The 14,409-nt window shown below is 35.6% G+C and overlaps 1 protein-coding gene across 1 annotated transcript; it reads left to right on the top strand.

The window, feature by feature from the left end:
• Positions 1 to 6,928: 6,928 nt before the first annotated feature.
• On the top strand, positions 6,929 to 14,090 carry LOC143630776 (ubinuclein-2-like). Its single transcript, XM_077099694.1, has 11 exons — positions 6,929 to 7,039; positions 8,578 to 8,654; positions 8,953 to 9,115; positions 10,045 to 10,144; positions 10,863 to 10,960; positions 11,058 to 11,144; positions 11,738 to 11,854; positions 12,169 to 12,279; positions 12,364 to 12,411; positions 12,527 to 12,625; positions 13,532 to 14,090. Exons 1-11 carry the CDS (start codon positions 6,929 to 6,931, stop codon positions 13,769 to 13,771), a joined length of 1,251 nt encoding a protein of 416 aa, XP_076955809.1. The 3' UTR covers positions 13,772 to 14,090.
• Positions 14,091 to 14,409: the final 319 nt, after the last annotated feature.

The raw sequence follows: 14,409 nt of genomic DNA, 5'->3' as shown, positions 1-14,409 counted from the left end.
TTCGGTTGTGTGAGGTGGCAATTCACTTGATGTTGTAGGTATATTAGTGGTGATTGGTAGAGGTGAATTTGGTGGAGGTGTAGTCGGGACAGGTTGACCCGAAGTGGGAACTGGTGAATCCATGTTGTTTGATGCGGTTGGAGAACCAAGAAGCTTATTCTCCCTAACTAAGACTCGTTTTCTTCGAAGTGTTATGTCAATCTCGGGATCAATAACTAGCGGTGATGACCTGTTAGAGCTTCTAGTATGCATACACCTGTAGGTACCTGCACACTAACACAACCAGCGTAAACCCGAAAATAACAAACCAAAACTACTAAAGCTAACACACGTTGCGCACCACTCCCCGGCAACGGCTCCAAAATTTGACGTGAGGTCGAAGACTCACTCAAAAATAAACCGATTACAACTATTAGATAGCGATAAGCGGGTATCGAACACAGGGAGTTTGTGGAAAGTGCGTTACCAAGTAGCTTTATAATTAAACTAAATTAAGCTAAATGCAAAAGTAAATTCAAAGATTTGGTTGTTTTGATTTAACGAAAAGAACTGAAAGCAATTTAACAAGTTTTAAATCAATATGAGAAAATATGTCCTCCCTCGGTTTCAGGTTTTCATGAATGTTGCAGTTGATGTTTAAACTAAGTTCGTGTTTATGTAAACGAATGCGATAAATGAAGATCAAGTACTTGGATTATACAACGCAAGGTGATCACTCAAAAACCAATTAGTTTATCTAACCTTAAATCCCTCCCGATTAATCTCGATTACTTAAAGAACCAAGAACTGACGGTTTAGAACACAAAATCGATAAACTAATAATCTATCAATCAATACATAAACACCATAATAATGAAATCAATAAGATCAAATATTATCTCAGAAATCGTCTAAACATTCAACCAAACAAACATAATAAACCTTACAATCTGAGGGAAAACATAAAGGAGTTTAGCCGAGCATGATTCGGTTCATCATTCCTTCGATTATAATTTGCATATGAATCAAAAATGAGTCTTTAATGATTACCACACTCAAAATAATGTTATTTCACCCCAAAATCGCCTCTAGGTCGCTCTAGGATCAAAAGATATGATAAGGATCCCAAAAGCCGCCCAAAAATACAAGTTATAACGTTTTTACGACTTTCCTCGTCAGGTCTACCGTAAGCTACGATGGCCACCGTAGCTTACGGTGGCTTCCAAATACCCTACGGTGGCTTAAAACTGCCATACGATGACCATTTTCATCAGGTCCCACCGTAGCTTACGGTGGCTACTGTAAGCTACGGTGGCTTTTAACACAGCCATCTTGTTTTCGTCATAACTTTCTCGTTTTAACTCCGTTTTCTTCACCGTTTTCGCCCACATTCTCGTAATTACATCCTCTAACTTCTCCTACATGCAATTTTATGAATAATCATAGTCAACTAATTCCACAAAATAAACCGATTGTATGCATGGTTATTAACGGTCTTATATCACTTAAGGGTTGTCCCATGGACCACCCGTCAGTTGCTCGAAAAGAGGTGGTTCTAACTCGAGAGTAGGTGGTTCAAGGTTGACTCCAAATCAAAATCAACCGTAACAAATGTTTACACCACACCCATGAATGTATATGTTCCAACTATATGACCATCCGGCAATTCCAAGACCTCTTAGTCTAGTTGCATTGTGCCAATATCAATACCTTTTATAAGATTAAATGGCATCCAACTTGTTTGCAATGAGAAGCCCAACTTTTTGGTTACCACGTAGCTATGAGGAATGTCCCCTCCTAATTTATGATGATCGTGAAGCTATGAGGAACGAGCCTCCCCCAAATTAATTGCTGACCTATCACCTATGAATATATGAGCCTCCCCCAAATTAATTATGATGATCGTGAAGATATGTTTATATATGTGCTTTGTTTTAAAACCCTATTTTCCTCTCCAAGTCAACTCCTCGTCCGTCACTTTTCTTTTCTTTTATTTGTTATGGGCCTGTGACTTGAGCTACTTTTCAAATATTACATGACCCATAAGGCCACAAATTCATGTTATTTGATGTTATTGCCCAAATCAAACGTAAAGGTGTATGTATTAATGCGAGTATAGCATAATGAGCCATTGGGATTGGGCATGGACGACTGGGCCAGTCGAGTGTATATAATAACCTCTCACTTTAGCGGGAGATGAAAATCTCACCACTCCAACCGGGAAATCCAGAAGAGAGAAAGCACACAAAGAGGTTCAAATTAACCATAATTCAATAATTTGAATTCATCTCAATATACTATATATTAACATATGTATTTTAATTAAAGATAGTGAATAATAATAATAATTCGAACATTTACTCGTTGGTCTCAAGTTTAGTAAAAATACTTATATTTAACTCATATTCTCATTAAACCTTTAAACATTAAATATGAGCCAAACATGAGTTATAATTAATAAAAACCTAGCTCAAAGTGTAGGAAATATATCTATAATAATAATGTGTATAATTGAGACCACATCAATCACTTTTTAAACGAACAAATGAAGACCACTACAAAAAAAAAAGAAGACTTAAATGAATGACTCACCTCCTTAATCATCCAACGAGACCGTGATACCCCAGTTAAGTGTAAACAAAGGACCACGATTCCTAGCAAGCCCTGTTCGGTGAAAACAGAAGCGACACTTCTTAAACGAACAAATGAAATCCCAAACGAGAAATGATGACCACAACGAGTAAATGAAGATTAAAAGAAGGGACTCAACTCCTTAATCATCCCACGGGACCATTATAGCCTCGTTCAGTGAAAACAAAGGCCCGCAAGTCGATGCTAGCCCCGTTTAATGAAAAAAGAAGCGACACATTTTCAAACGAACAAATGGAAGCTCAAACGAACAAATGATGACCACGAAGAGTAAAAGAAGAGTTGAATGAGGGAATCAACTCCTTAATCATCCCACGAGACCATGATAGCCCCTCGTTCAGTGAAAACAAAGGTCCACAAGTCGTTGCTAGCCCCGTTCATTGAAAACATAAGCGACACTTTTCAAACGAACAAATGGAATCCCAAACGAATAAATGATGACCACGACGAGTAAAAGAAGACTTGAACAAGGGACTCAACTTCTTAATCATCCCACTCGACCATAATAGCCTTATTAAGTGAAAATAAAGAATTACGATTTGTTGTAAGCCTCGTAATAAATTCAGTGGCGAAGCTTGGACTGAAACACCAGGGGGCCAAGCTCAAAATGTATATAAAATTTCACAAACAAGGGGGGCGGGCGGGCTCAAATTTTCGGTCGAAAAGGCTAAACTTACACTACGTATACAAAATTTCGGTCAAAAACGGCTAAATTTACACCACTGCGTAAAAAAACATGGGAGGCCGGGGCCACCCCGGGCCCCAACTAGAGGTGGACAACAAAACCGGTTCCTGGAACCGGTTCAGTGGAACCGAACCGGAACCGAACCGGTTCCTACCCGTTTTTCGTAGGAACCGGTTCGGTTCCGTTTCAACCCGACGATCCGGGACCGGTTTGACATTTTTGGAGGTGGACCGGGTAGGAACCGGAACCGAACCGGAACCGGTTCGGAACCGGTTCTAGCCGTTGGAGTAGTTCTAGCCGTTGGGAAACGGTTTTATGGCCGTTTTTTGACCGTTGGGGTCAAAAATGGCCGTTTTTTTTGGCTCCCCAAACACCCCACTACTAGTATAAATAGGTATTTGGTGTAATGGGTTCATCACAACACTCAAAACGCAAACCCGAACGCAAAAAAATACAAAAAAACGCTATTACAACGTTCTGAGTTCTCTAATCTCTTGTTTTCTCTTCTTCTATATTCATATTTGTTGTTATGGCTGCCTCACAATCATCGGTTGGTCAAGGTTCCACCGCCGGACCAAGTTTCGTTCGTATTGTACCTCATAATCGTAATCAAGAGATTTGGTGCAATTGGGATTTGGTTGAATTGAGTGACCATTCATTGAAGGCTCGGTGCAAGTTTTGTGGGATTTATTTAAACCCACTTTCGAATTCAAATTTGAAGAAACACATCGAAAGACCGTATTGCAGGGCGTTGAAACAGAACGTCGAGTCGCAACAAACGCAAATGGATAGTGAAGGCGGAATATTTACAAACCAAATTGATCGAGTTCAAGATCGTATGGCGAAGTTTGTGATTCAAGAAGCTTTGCCGTTTAGCCACTTCGACAACCCTCGCTTAACCGCCATGATTCGAGATACGCTTCAACCACAATACACTCACGTAAGTCGTCATACTCTTAAACGTTATTGTTTAAAATTGTGGAAGAAGGCCAAAGAGGTACTAATTGCATATTTTGAAAATATAAATACGGGAATAAACTTAACTAGTGATGTTTGGTCGGCTCCACATGGTCTACCCGAATCTTATCTTAGTGTCACCGCTCATTGGGTAGACCCGTCATCGTGGGAAATGATGAAACGCACCATTGCTTTCGAACTCTTTGAGTATCCACATACGGGAGATAATTTGTTTGAAATTTTAGATTATGTTATAAAAACTTATAAACTAGAAAATAAAATATTTTCAATTGCATTTGATAACGCGTCGAATAATACATCGGCGGTTGATAAATTAAAATTAAAATATACGCCGATTTGCAATGGTGTATTTTTTCACTCAAGGTGTGTTGCACATATCATTAATTTAATCGTGCAAGACGGACTTGCTTCGGATGAGGTTACATCGGTTATAAACGATTTTAGAGTAATGCTACATGAAGTTTTTAAGAAAAGTAAAAAAAGACAAATGGATTATAGAAAATTTTGTAAAGATACGGGAAGAAAAGCTTTGGGAGCTAATTGGGATGTACCTCATCGATGGAATTCCACTTGCATAATGTTTCAAAGTGCTTTGAAACAAAGAGAAACTTTACAAATGTTTCATTCTAGTCTTGCCGAGAATGATTTGGCAATCCCCTTTTCAAATGAGAAATGGGAAATTATCAATGACTTATCGACTTTTCTTGAAGTTTTTAAAACATCAACTACGAAACTATCGGGAACGTATTATCCGACAAGTCCCTTGGTTCTTTCGGAGTTATTTTTAATCGTTAACAATCTTAAAGAATTTGAAAATAAAAGTCCAATGTTTTCAAACATCATATTACCAATGAAGTTTAAATTAAAAAAATACTTTCTTGAATTGCCACCGATTTTTACTTGCGCCGCCGCTTTAAACCCAATGTTAAATGTTACGGGGGTTGTGTGTGATAGACGAAATTTTTTCAGCCTTAGATATGCATGAAGTTGACCCAAACTTTTCAACAGAGGCACAAAATGATTTTAACTTGAATTTTAAATTTATGTATGACTTTTATATAAATAAATATGGGTCAAACATACACATGCCTACGCCGGGGGGGTCTTCATCAAGTTCAAGTGCTACTAGAGTACGAGACCCCATGATTAGCCTTATGAACACCGTTCGCAACGTAACGGCTAAAAAACAAAGGGGTAACACCCCTTCAAGCGAACTAGGAAGGTATAGTGCATATGATTTCTCTACCGGTTTATCCGAAGAGGAATATGGCACTTTTGATGTTTTGGCTTGGTGGAAGGTAAAGGAAAAAACCGAGTTTCCGATTCTTGCCACCATGGCCCGTGATTTACTAACCGCCCAAGCTTCTACGGTAGCTTCGGAATCTGCTTTTTCTCTTAGTGGCAGGGTAATATCGGTGAGAAGAACAAGACTGAATTCGGAGTCGGTGGAGATGTGCATTTGCTTGAAGGATCACTTGGACTCAATCGATCGTGTTCAACACGTAACCACTCTGGAAGACGAAACACCACTTGATGTTCGAGTGCACGACGAACAAGAAGGCGTTTCTACAAGTAATTCTGATGAATAAGTCGCCACTCAATAATTACGACGAACAAGAAGGCTTTTCTAGAAATAATATGTCACAACTTTATATTTATAAGTTTAATGTTTTGTTAGTTTGTTTTTGAATATTTTAAAACATGTAACCTTTTTTTTTTGAACTTCTTAAAGTAAATAAAATGAATTTTATGTTAATTGTTTTTTTATTTAACATGTTATACAAATACGAATCGTATAACACCGCTCTTGATTATAATTCAGCATTTGACTTGCGTAAGCCAAAAGACTATAATACATAGCAAACCCAACAAATGTAACACGATACAGATTTAAGTTCACCATTACACGATACACGATACAGACTAATCAATTCAAACACGCTGACACTCATAGCATTAAGTTCAATATGTTGTTTACCATTGCTCTGTGGGTGAACAACAAAAGTAGCATGAGCCTCTTCAGAAATCAGAAGAACACAAATCATCACCTACACAAGCAGCGGAAACGAAAAACGAAAAAAAAAATAATATTTTACACTGTAACCGGTTGGAACCGGTTACAGTGTAAGAACCGGTTTAGGAACCGGTCAGAACCGGTTCCACCGGTTCCGGGTCCGAGGGTTGAGGAACCGGTTCGGTTCCCTAACCGGTTCGACCATGGAACCGGTTTAAACAGTGATGTTGACTAATGGAACCGGTTCTGAACCGGTTCCGGTTCCTTTGACCAACTCGATTTGATCACCTATAGCCCCAACTATAATTCGGCCATGGTAATAATAATAGTAATAATAATGTCTAAAAGTGTAATTCATAAATATATAAAGTAATTTTGTCTGGGTACAAATGTCCATAAATGAAGTATGCTGGCAAGCACCAAAACTGAAGCGACCAATCTTGTCCTAAATCTTGTCTTTAGATCGATCAGACCAACTACTGCACCTTGCTTTCACTCACCTTAAACTCCACTCCAAGTCATTTACCCTCACCTAAGAGTAACAAACCCATCTCAATAACACAATCTTTATCAATTAATCTATGTAACCCAGAAATCATATTATTAATCTCAAACTTTCTGCAATGGATACTGACAGGAAGAGGTTTGAGATAGAGTTGAAATATGGTGAAACTACAATTGTTTCATGGCTTCAACTTCTTGAACATTCTACTGCCATTCCACCTCACTCCCTGGTAACATTTCTTTTTTATTTATTTTTCTGGTTAATAATAATAATAATAATAATCTGATGATTGTTTTGTTAATAGTCTAATGTTTGTTAGATTTATTCAAAATTTGTAGCACCTATATATGCTATGCCTGAAATCAACAAATTCAAAATACAGGAACATTATTTAATTAGTGATTTTTATATTGCACCTACTGGTTAGAAAAGAAAAATATGAACTTGATTTAACAAATTGAACAAAATCTGGCATATATTTATTTTCAGGAAAGTTGCACTAGGATTTTTTTTTTCTGGTGTATATTAGTATATATAAAGATTTAAACTTGGCTCTTGCGGCTAGTTTGAAATTCAGCTAATCCGTAAGCCAACGATTTGGGTGTAATCTTGGGCAATAGGATTCAGTTGCTGCAACAGAAGTTGCTATGATCGATTTTAATTATATTTAGATTAGGTCTTTTTTTATTATTGTAATGATACTAATTTCAAAGCCTACTTTTCCGCCAAGGAGAAATTTAAGCAATTTTGTGCCTTGCGCTTTTGACTACCTACTTAAGGATATAAAATGTTATCTAGAATTAATTTGTAAGTATTCTATGGATATCGGGCCATCACGTACATGATGCTAGCACCTTCGCCTCACACTTCGGCTTTGAGAAGTCGAGAACCATAAGCGCCTCATGCATTTTATAACCAAGCTCACCGTACAAAAGTGAGCAGTGACCTAACAAATAAAAGGCAATAGAATTTTGAAACTAAACGAACGACATCTAAACATGATATTAAATCACTTTTTACTATATAGTGAACCCTTTTTGTAGTAAAGAGTAAAGACGTTTCCTAATTGAAATATCACATATAAAAAAGCAGGTTGAACTTCTAACAGCCCACCCGCTTCCATAGAACGATATTGGGGGAACGCAGACCTAAGTGAAGTGGTCATATTGGATCCTTGGGAACCATCACACCGTCTTATGGTTATGAGTTTTTGGGATATCCATCCTTAAACCGTACTCTTTGCTTATGCTTAAAAAATGATGCCTCCTATAAATAGCTAACATTTTCTAATCTAGTAAAAGAAATTATTTACATTTTACGCATGCTGTCAAAAAATATATATTCTGCTGATTAAGTCTAGTTTGCTGAACTGGAATTAATATAGGTTTCAAATCTACAGAACACATTGGTAGGAAAATCGACATAGGATCATGTAAACATATAGGTTGTGACACACATGGTAATTCAAGTAGTTATATATTATAACAAGAAAAAGACTAGAAAGTTATCACAGTTGATATAGTTGTAGAGCTTCTACCTAATTTGCTTTTAAATTATTTATTAAAATTCTTGCACTGCTTGCAATGTTTCTGTTGTGACTAGCAACATAGCTAAAACTAGTTATTCTTTTCTTCATGTTTTATGATACACTATTATACTTAATTTGCTTCTATAATATATGGAGTAGTACGAGTGCAACTATTTTAGTCTTTCAGTATACAGTAATAGGATTCACTCTCTTAACTATTATTTCCCTTTTTTTTGCAGAAGCGATTTCATGAAGAAGACGGGTCAAGAAGCAACTGTTCTAATATCATTTTTAAGAAAGAGAAGGATGATCAAAAGTGAGATCTTGCAAACCTTTTATACAGTTTCCTAGACTTTTTGGTAGAATAAATAATAGCAATATGTTTTTATCTTCAATGTTCTTTTATCAAACCATTTCCTTTGAATAATAGCAATATGTTTTTATCTTCAATGTTCTTTTATCAAACCATTTCCTTTGAGAAACTACAATTGCTATAATAGTATTGTCACGAGTTTCTGTCTTCATAATTAACCGAACTTAAGAGGCAATTTTTGTTACAGAAGTTTGTAACAACCAATCAATGATGTTCTTATCTTTGTGATGTAAATTGCTAGTTATAGATCAAAAAAGCAGACAGTTATATCAGAAGCCACAAAAAACACAAAAAATGGACACGCGAGGGTTCGATCGGTACGCCTAACAAGCGAACAACATTCAGTTAACAGTGGAAGAATTGAGCTTCCTGACCTGAACATGCCTTACACAATGCAGGCAGAAGTGAGTATATACTTTAAACACACAAGCACATGTGCACCCAAGTACGTTCCTAGTCATTATTATTTGGTGGATATGGAATACAGCAGCCCGGGGTGTAAACGAACCAAACCACCCGTGAGCTACTCGAGACCGGCTCTCTAAAAGCTCAAATCGAGCCGAGCTTAAAGGAGCTCGAGCTGGCTCGTGAGCCTAAATGAGCATATTATTTGTATATATTTTTATTTAATATACGTATGTATGATAATTATTATTAATATGTATAAAGTTATGATAAAAATAACTAAATAATATATAAATACACACAAACATATATGTATATATATAATTATATATATATAATGTCAATATATAAAAATTATAATTAAAATATACATAAAAAATAATCGAAGATGTATATAAATTAATTAATAAATGTTACATGAGTGAGATCAAGCTTGAAAAAAAGCATACTCACAAGCCGAGCTCGAGCTTGAAAAACTACTCACGTTGAGCTCGAGCTCTGGTAAGTTAAATGAGCCAAGCTTGAGCTCTTGTTAGTTAAATGAGCTGAGCTTGAGCTCTTGTAAGTTAAACAAGCCGAGCTTGAGCCTAGTCGAGTTGGCCCGGCTTGTTTACACCCCTAATTGAAACATGTGGTTTTTACATAAGATGGTTTTTAAATGTGCACTTTAAAAGTGATTTATGTAAGGATATTGATCAACAACAATAAAAAGATTATCATTCTCAAACGATACATGATATTAATTTTACTTCAATACCCATGTTTTGTCACTATTACAAGGGTATTTGGGCATTTGACTGTAAAAACTGATACATGAAACTGTAGCTCAACAAACCTTTTAGCTTTATAGCAGCAATACGGTATAACATATTTATATTGTGTAAACTTGGATGTGTACTTACATTAATATTAGGTTTGAAATTAATAGAGTATTTTGCCAACATATATCAAAGATGAATCTTACAATATGGTGAATGAGTCAGCGCTTGAAAGTACCATCATGGAGTTAGAGACAATGGCTGCAGATTGTAAGGCCATTCATATTTCAAATAACTAATGTTACCTCTTAATGTAAAATGGCAATATTCTTATTTTGTGGGAATTTTTCAAATGGTTATTAATTTTATGCCTGTAAACAAACACGAACTGAGCATGTTCGTGTTCATTCATTTAACTTAACGGAACAAACAATCGAACAAGAACAGTTAAATGAATGGGAGGTTTCTTGTTCATGTTCGTTCGTATAGAAAATGAACGTTTTCGTGTTAGTTAATATTTGTTCGTTAAAAGTATAAAAAACGGTTCACGAATGTTAACAAGCGAATATAACTGATCATATATGAACGAACATAACTGAGCAAAAATTAGTTAAAAGTAATGTTAAAAACAATGCGTTGGGCCTAAAAGGTTTTAAAGCTGAACTATGTTGTAATGGGCCAAAGTTCTTTTAATGAAAATATTAATGAACGTAAAGGAACTTAAAAAACGTAAACTAACAAATGTTAACAACTTTAAATATATGAACATAGACAAACGTAAATGAACGAAACATGCGCCCATGTTCATTTATTAAGTAAACGATTGTTAAGAACTTCCTGAAAAACGGTTCACGAACTGTTCACTGAACGTTTGGTTCGTTTACAGGCATACTATTAATATAAAATCACAAATTCTTGTTTTTTGGAAGTTTTCAAACAATTTTTAATTTAACGGATTTTGTGTTCTTTATTTTTTGATTTTTCGCAGCAAGACGTCTGCATGGTGATGTTGAAGATGCAGTCAGAACTAAAAGCAGATTGCCTCGGGAACTTAAGAAAAAGCTTGAGACTGTTGCTAGATTAGCGGTACTTAAAACCATTATGACATTATTTTATCACATCCTTTTATGTTGATAATAGCACAAGAAGAATAATTTAATCATATTTTCGGTTTGGGTTTAAGCATTCGAGGCATGGGAGAATTCCAGATGAATTGAATATGCATCTTTTGAGCATTCTTGGGCATTGGCTGAAGCCAAGAACATTGAAGGTATTCTTGAAAACTGTGACATTTTTAGTACTTTCATTTGAACGACAATCGTTGAAATGGGTAAATTCAGCTTTTATTTGAAAGCTGATGGGTTACTTTCAAAAATCCAACATACTTTCTCATTTTTCATGAAAAATTCCCTCAACATAGTTTTGGAATATAAAAGTCGTGGAACATGTTAAAAATAATGCAAAAAAGTCCATCAACCCAAGTTTGCTATAATAAAATCCCTATATACAATGCAAAAGGGTCGATCGGTTGTTCGATTGTGTTCTGCGGGCCTTTTCAGGTTTTTTTTTGGCATGTTCAGACTTATATGCCAAAATTATGTCGAGGGACTTTTTGGTGAAAAACGAGAAAGCATGTTGGTTTTTTACAATATATAATTATATAAATATTTCTAGAAAGGAAATGGGTCAAATAGTTAAAATGTCACCCAAGGTTTCTTCTAGACTTTACAATCTCCTATGCTTTTTTGTGCAAAAAATGTGGTCATTATAGGTTAACTGTATTTAATGTATAGATTATATATATGGAAAGTAAACAAATAGAGGATTGACCGGTCAACCTGTGTATTACTGTTGTGTGTATAGAGATGGTTGAGGGATATGGTTCCATCTGAAATATCAGCATGCGGAGGGGATGCTATCGCATTCGGTCAGATTAAAGAGGAGGTTATTGAAATGATCAAATTGAGGAACCCCAGAAAGGTAAAAAATTTATATTAATCAGCACATATAAACTTGGTTCAAAATCAAGGCTGATATGTAAAAGAGATGAGAGAGATGCAGCTTTTGGTTGTACATAAAGCTTATTTGGCTGTACACTTATGCGTTATAAAACCAAGCCCCAAACAAACTACAAGAGTTGTTCCAAGAGGCTTAAGCATAACACAGTAAAGGACATTATTCAAATTTTATGAAATAACTTCATTTTCTACATGTTTTACTATTTTCAAAAGTGCAGCTGTTGTTCATCATACTTTTAATTCTGTATACACATAAAATCTAACTTTGCGAAACAGGATGGATCAGATAACGAGGCTATGGAGTTGCATGCAACTTCTAAAGCAAATTACACCATGGACCATGAAATGGAAGATAAAATATGTGATTTTTATGACATTTATGTTCAGGTAATATAATCTTACAAGTGCAGATGATTTTATATTGTTACATTGTAAGTGATATATTTTCATGAACCATGTTAAACTCAACAGGGTATGGATGAAATTAAAAGCTCGGAAATACGGAAGTTCTACATTCAGGTATTTGTTTAATGATCGAATTGCAACAAAATTAAAATTACTTTGCTGTTTTGTGACATTTGCTCAATATATAAATGGTCATACATATTTAATATTATTTATTTATATTGCCAAGCTTGCGGCACTATGGCCAAATGGGACCATGGATAACCATGGAGTAAGGAATGCAATTTGTAGTTCCAAAGAACGCCGAAGAACCGCTTTGCAAGATAAGGTTTGTGGTTTCTTGTTTGTTGCATAATCTGTCTATCAATGATATTTTACCTCTGTTTTTATTGCAATGCCATAAAGATCTAGATTATATTAATCTTTGAAAATTGCATGAAGTACCCTTTTGGGTTTCCTCTGAAAGTAGGATTTATTTTAATTTTTAAGTTAAGATCACCTCTTTCCCACTACCGTCTTAATAGTGATGGCCTTTATCTGATGCACAATATATCTTTATTTTGTCCTTGTTTTTTAAATTTATTTTAGCTATCTGAAAATATTTTTAATATTTGCTATATAATGAACTAGGATGAAAACAAAAGGGTACTTTTGGGGATACACTTGAGTGTGTGTTTGTTAAAAACTAGGGTTATGCATGGGTCGGTTTTCGGCTCAAACTGAACCAAAAACAAAAAATCGGTTTTTGAGCTTTTGAAAATCGTTTGGTTTCGGTGTTTTCGGTTTCTGGTTTGGGTTTGGTTCGGTTTCAGTTTTACCATTTGGACTTGAAACTTTTGGGCCAAAAAAAAAAGGTTCCAAAATAATGAATTTGGGACTAAAACTTTTGGCCTGAATCTTTTTGTTGATTAATAACTAATTGATTATTATGCATCTGAGCTAAAATGGATAACACTATTTATTAAATTTTTTATAAATTACTTAAAAGTTTAAAATAATAAATGAAAATCTGTAAATCGGTTTGTCAGTTTTATTTACATGCAAAACCGAAACAGAACCAAAAATTCGTTTTTTCCGAATCATAAAATAAAACTGTCGATTTTTCTTTGGGTTCAGTTTTTCAGTTACAGACTGGTTTTTTCATTTTCACGCACACCCTTATAACTGCAACTCCATAAAGACATCTGTATGGATTTAAATATTTAATGAAAATTTATCGTTTGACCATGTTCAGGGAAGTGAAAAGGGCAAGCGAAAGACGTTGATCACTGCATGGTTGGATGATGATCTCCATGGAAAAGCTAAGTTAGTTGCTGCCATGGTAAATGACACAAATGCCCCTCTTTTAACTTTTCTGGACACTTCTGTCCCTGGCACGCCTGAACTAAACCAGAATCTTAGTGCACCAGTAAAAAGATTCAGCCCACCGTCAGCAGGCTCCTGTCAGTATCTTTCTGATCATAATAACCGATAATACTCTTCAAAGGGTAATTTTGTACATTTGCTTAAGCTCTTCTGTAGAGGTTCTCAAAACAGAAGAATTGTAGAAAGGTGCATGCGAGTTGCTAGGTGGTTTTCACGGAAAAAAGTTGGTCACAACGCAGATACTCTCGTCAAGTTTGCATCTTACTGTTTGAAGATTGGTTTTGAACAACTTAGGAAAATGACTTTTGGTTCAATGTTAAAAGTTGGCTAGAAAAGCAAAGCTCATTGTCATCTTAAGCTAGAAATGATTGTAAAGATTATGTGGACGTCTGTTAGTGGTTATAGTTTATGTTAAGCTATACTTATTTTTGGCTTCTTAGGCCTAGGGGTATACCTTAACGCCTATGGTGTTAAACTTGAGTTGGCAAGGGTTAACGGGTGGCATACCACTCCTTTCATGGGTTAAGGGGCGTTAAATGCAAGGTGTGTTAAAATTTTAACGAGCTTTATATTCCTCTACACGCTTACATTAAATAAAGAGAGGTAAGGAGCGTGACTTTATTCACACAAGTATTATATGCATGTGTATGTGATCTTGTTACTGATAGCATGTAGGTAAGACAAGCATTGCTTGGTTTGAGTCCGTGGTGAATTTTTCATGCAAGCACAATTGATTGCAAACTCAAT

The sequence above is a fragment of the Bidens hawaiensis genome, unplaced genomic scaffold (genome assembly GCF_021521415.1).
Source record: "Bidens hawaiensis isolate Kalapana, Puna unplaced genomic scaffold, B.hawaiensis_p1.1 tig00000512_1, whole genome shotgun sequence".
Taxonomy (NCBI): Eukaryota; Viridiplantae; Streptophyta; class Magnoliopsida; order Asterales; family Asteraceae; genus Bidens; species Bidens hawaiensis.
This window is presented reverse-complemented; position numbering and strand designations above follow the sequence as displayed.

Bases quoted from the DNA above. Each gene is read 5' to 3' on its own strand.
- LOC143630776 (XM_077099694.1), top strand. From the start codon at position 6,929: ATGGATACTGACAGGAAGAGGTTTGAGATAGAGTTGAAATATGGTGAA. The intron at 7,040-8,577 runs GTAACATTTCTT...TTTTTTTTGCAG, and splicing joins CCATTCCACCTCACTCCCTG to AAGCGATTTCATGAAGAAGA. The intron at 11,855-12,168 runs GTAAAAAATTTA...TTTGCGAAACAG, and splicing joins AATTGAGGAACCCCAGAAAG to GATGGATCAGATAACGAGGC.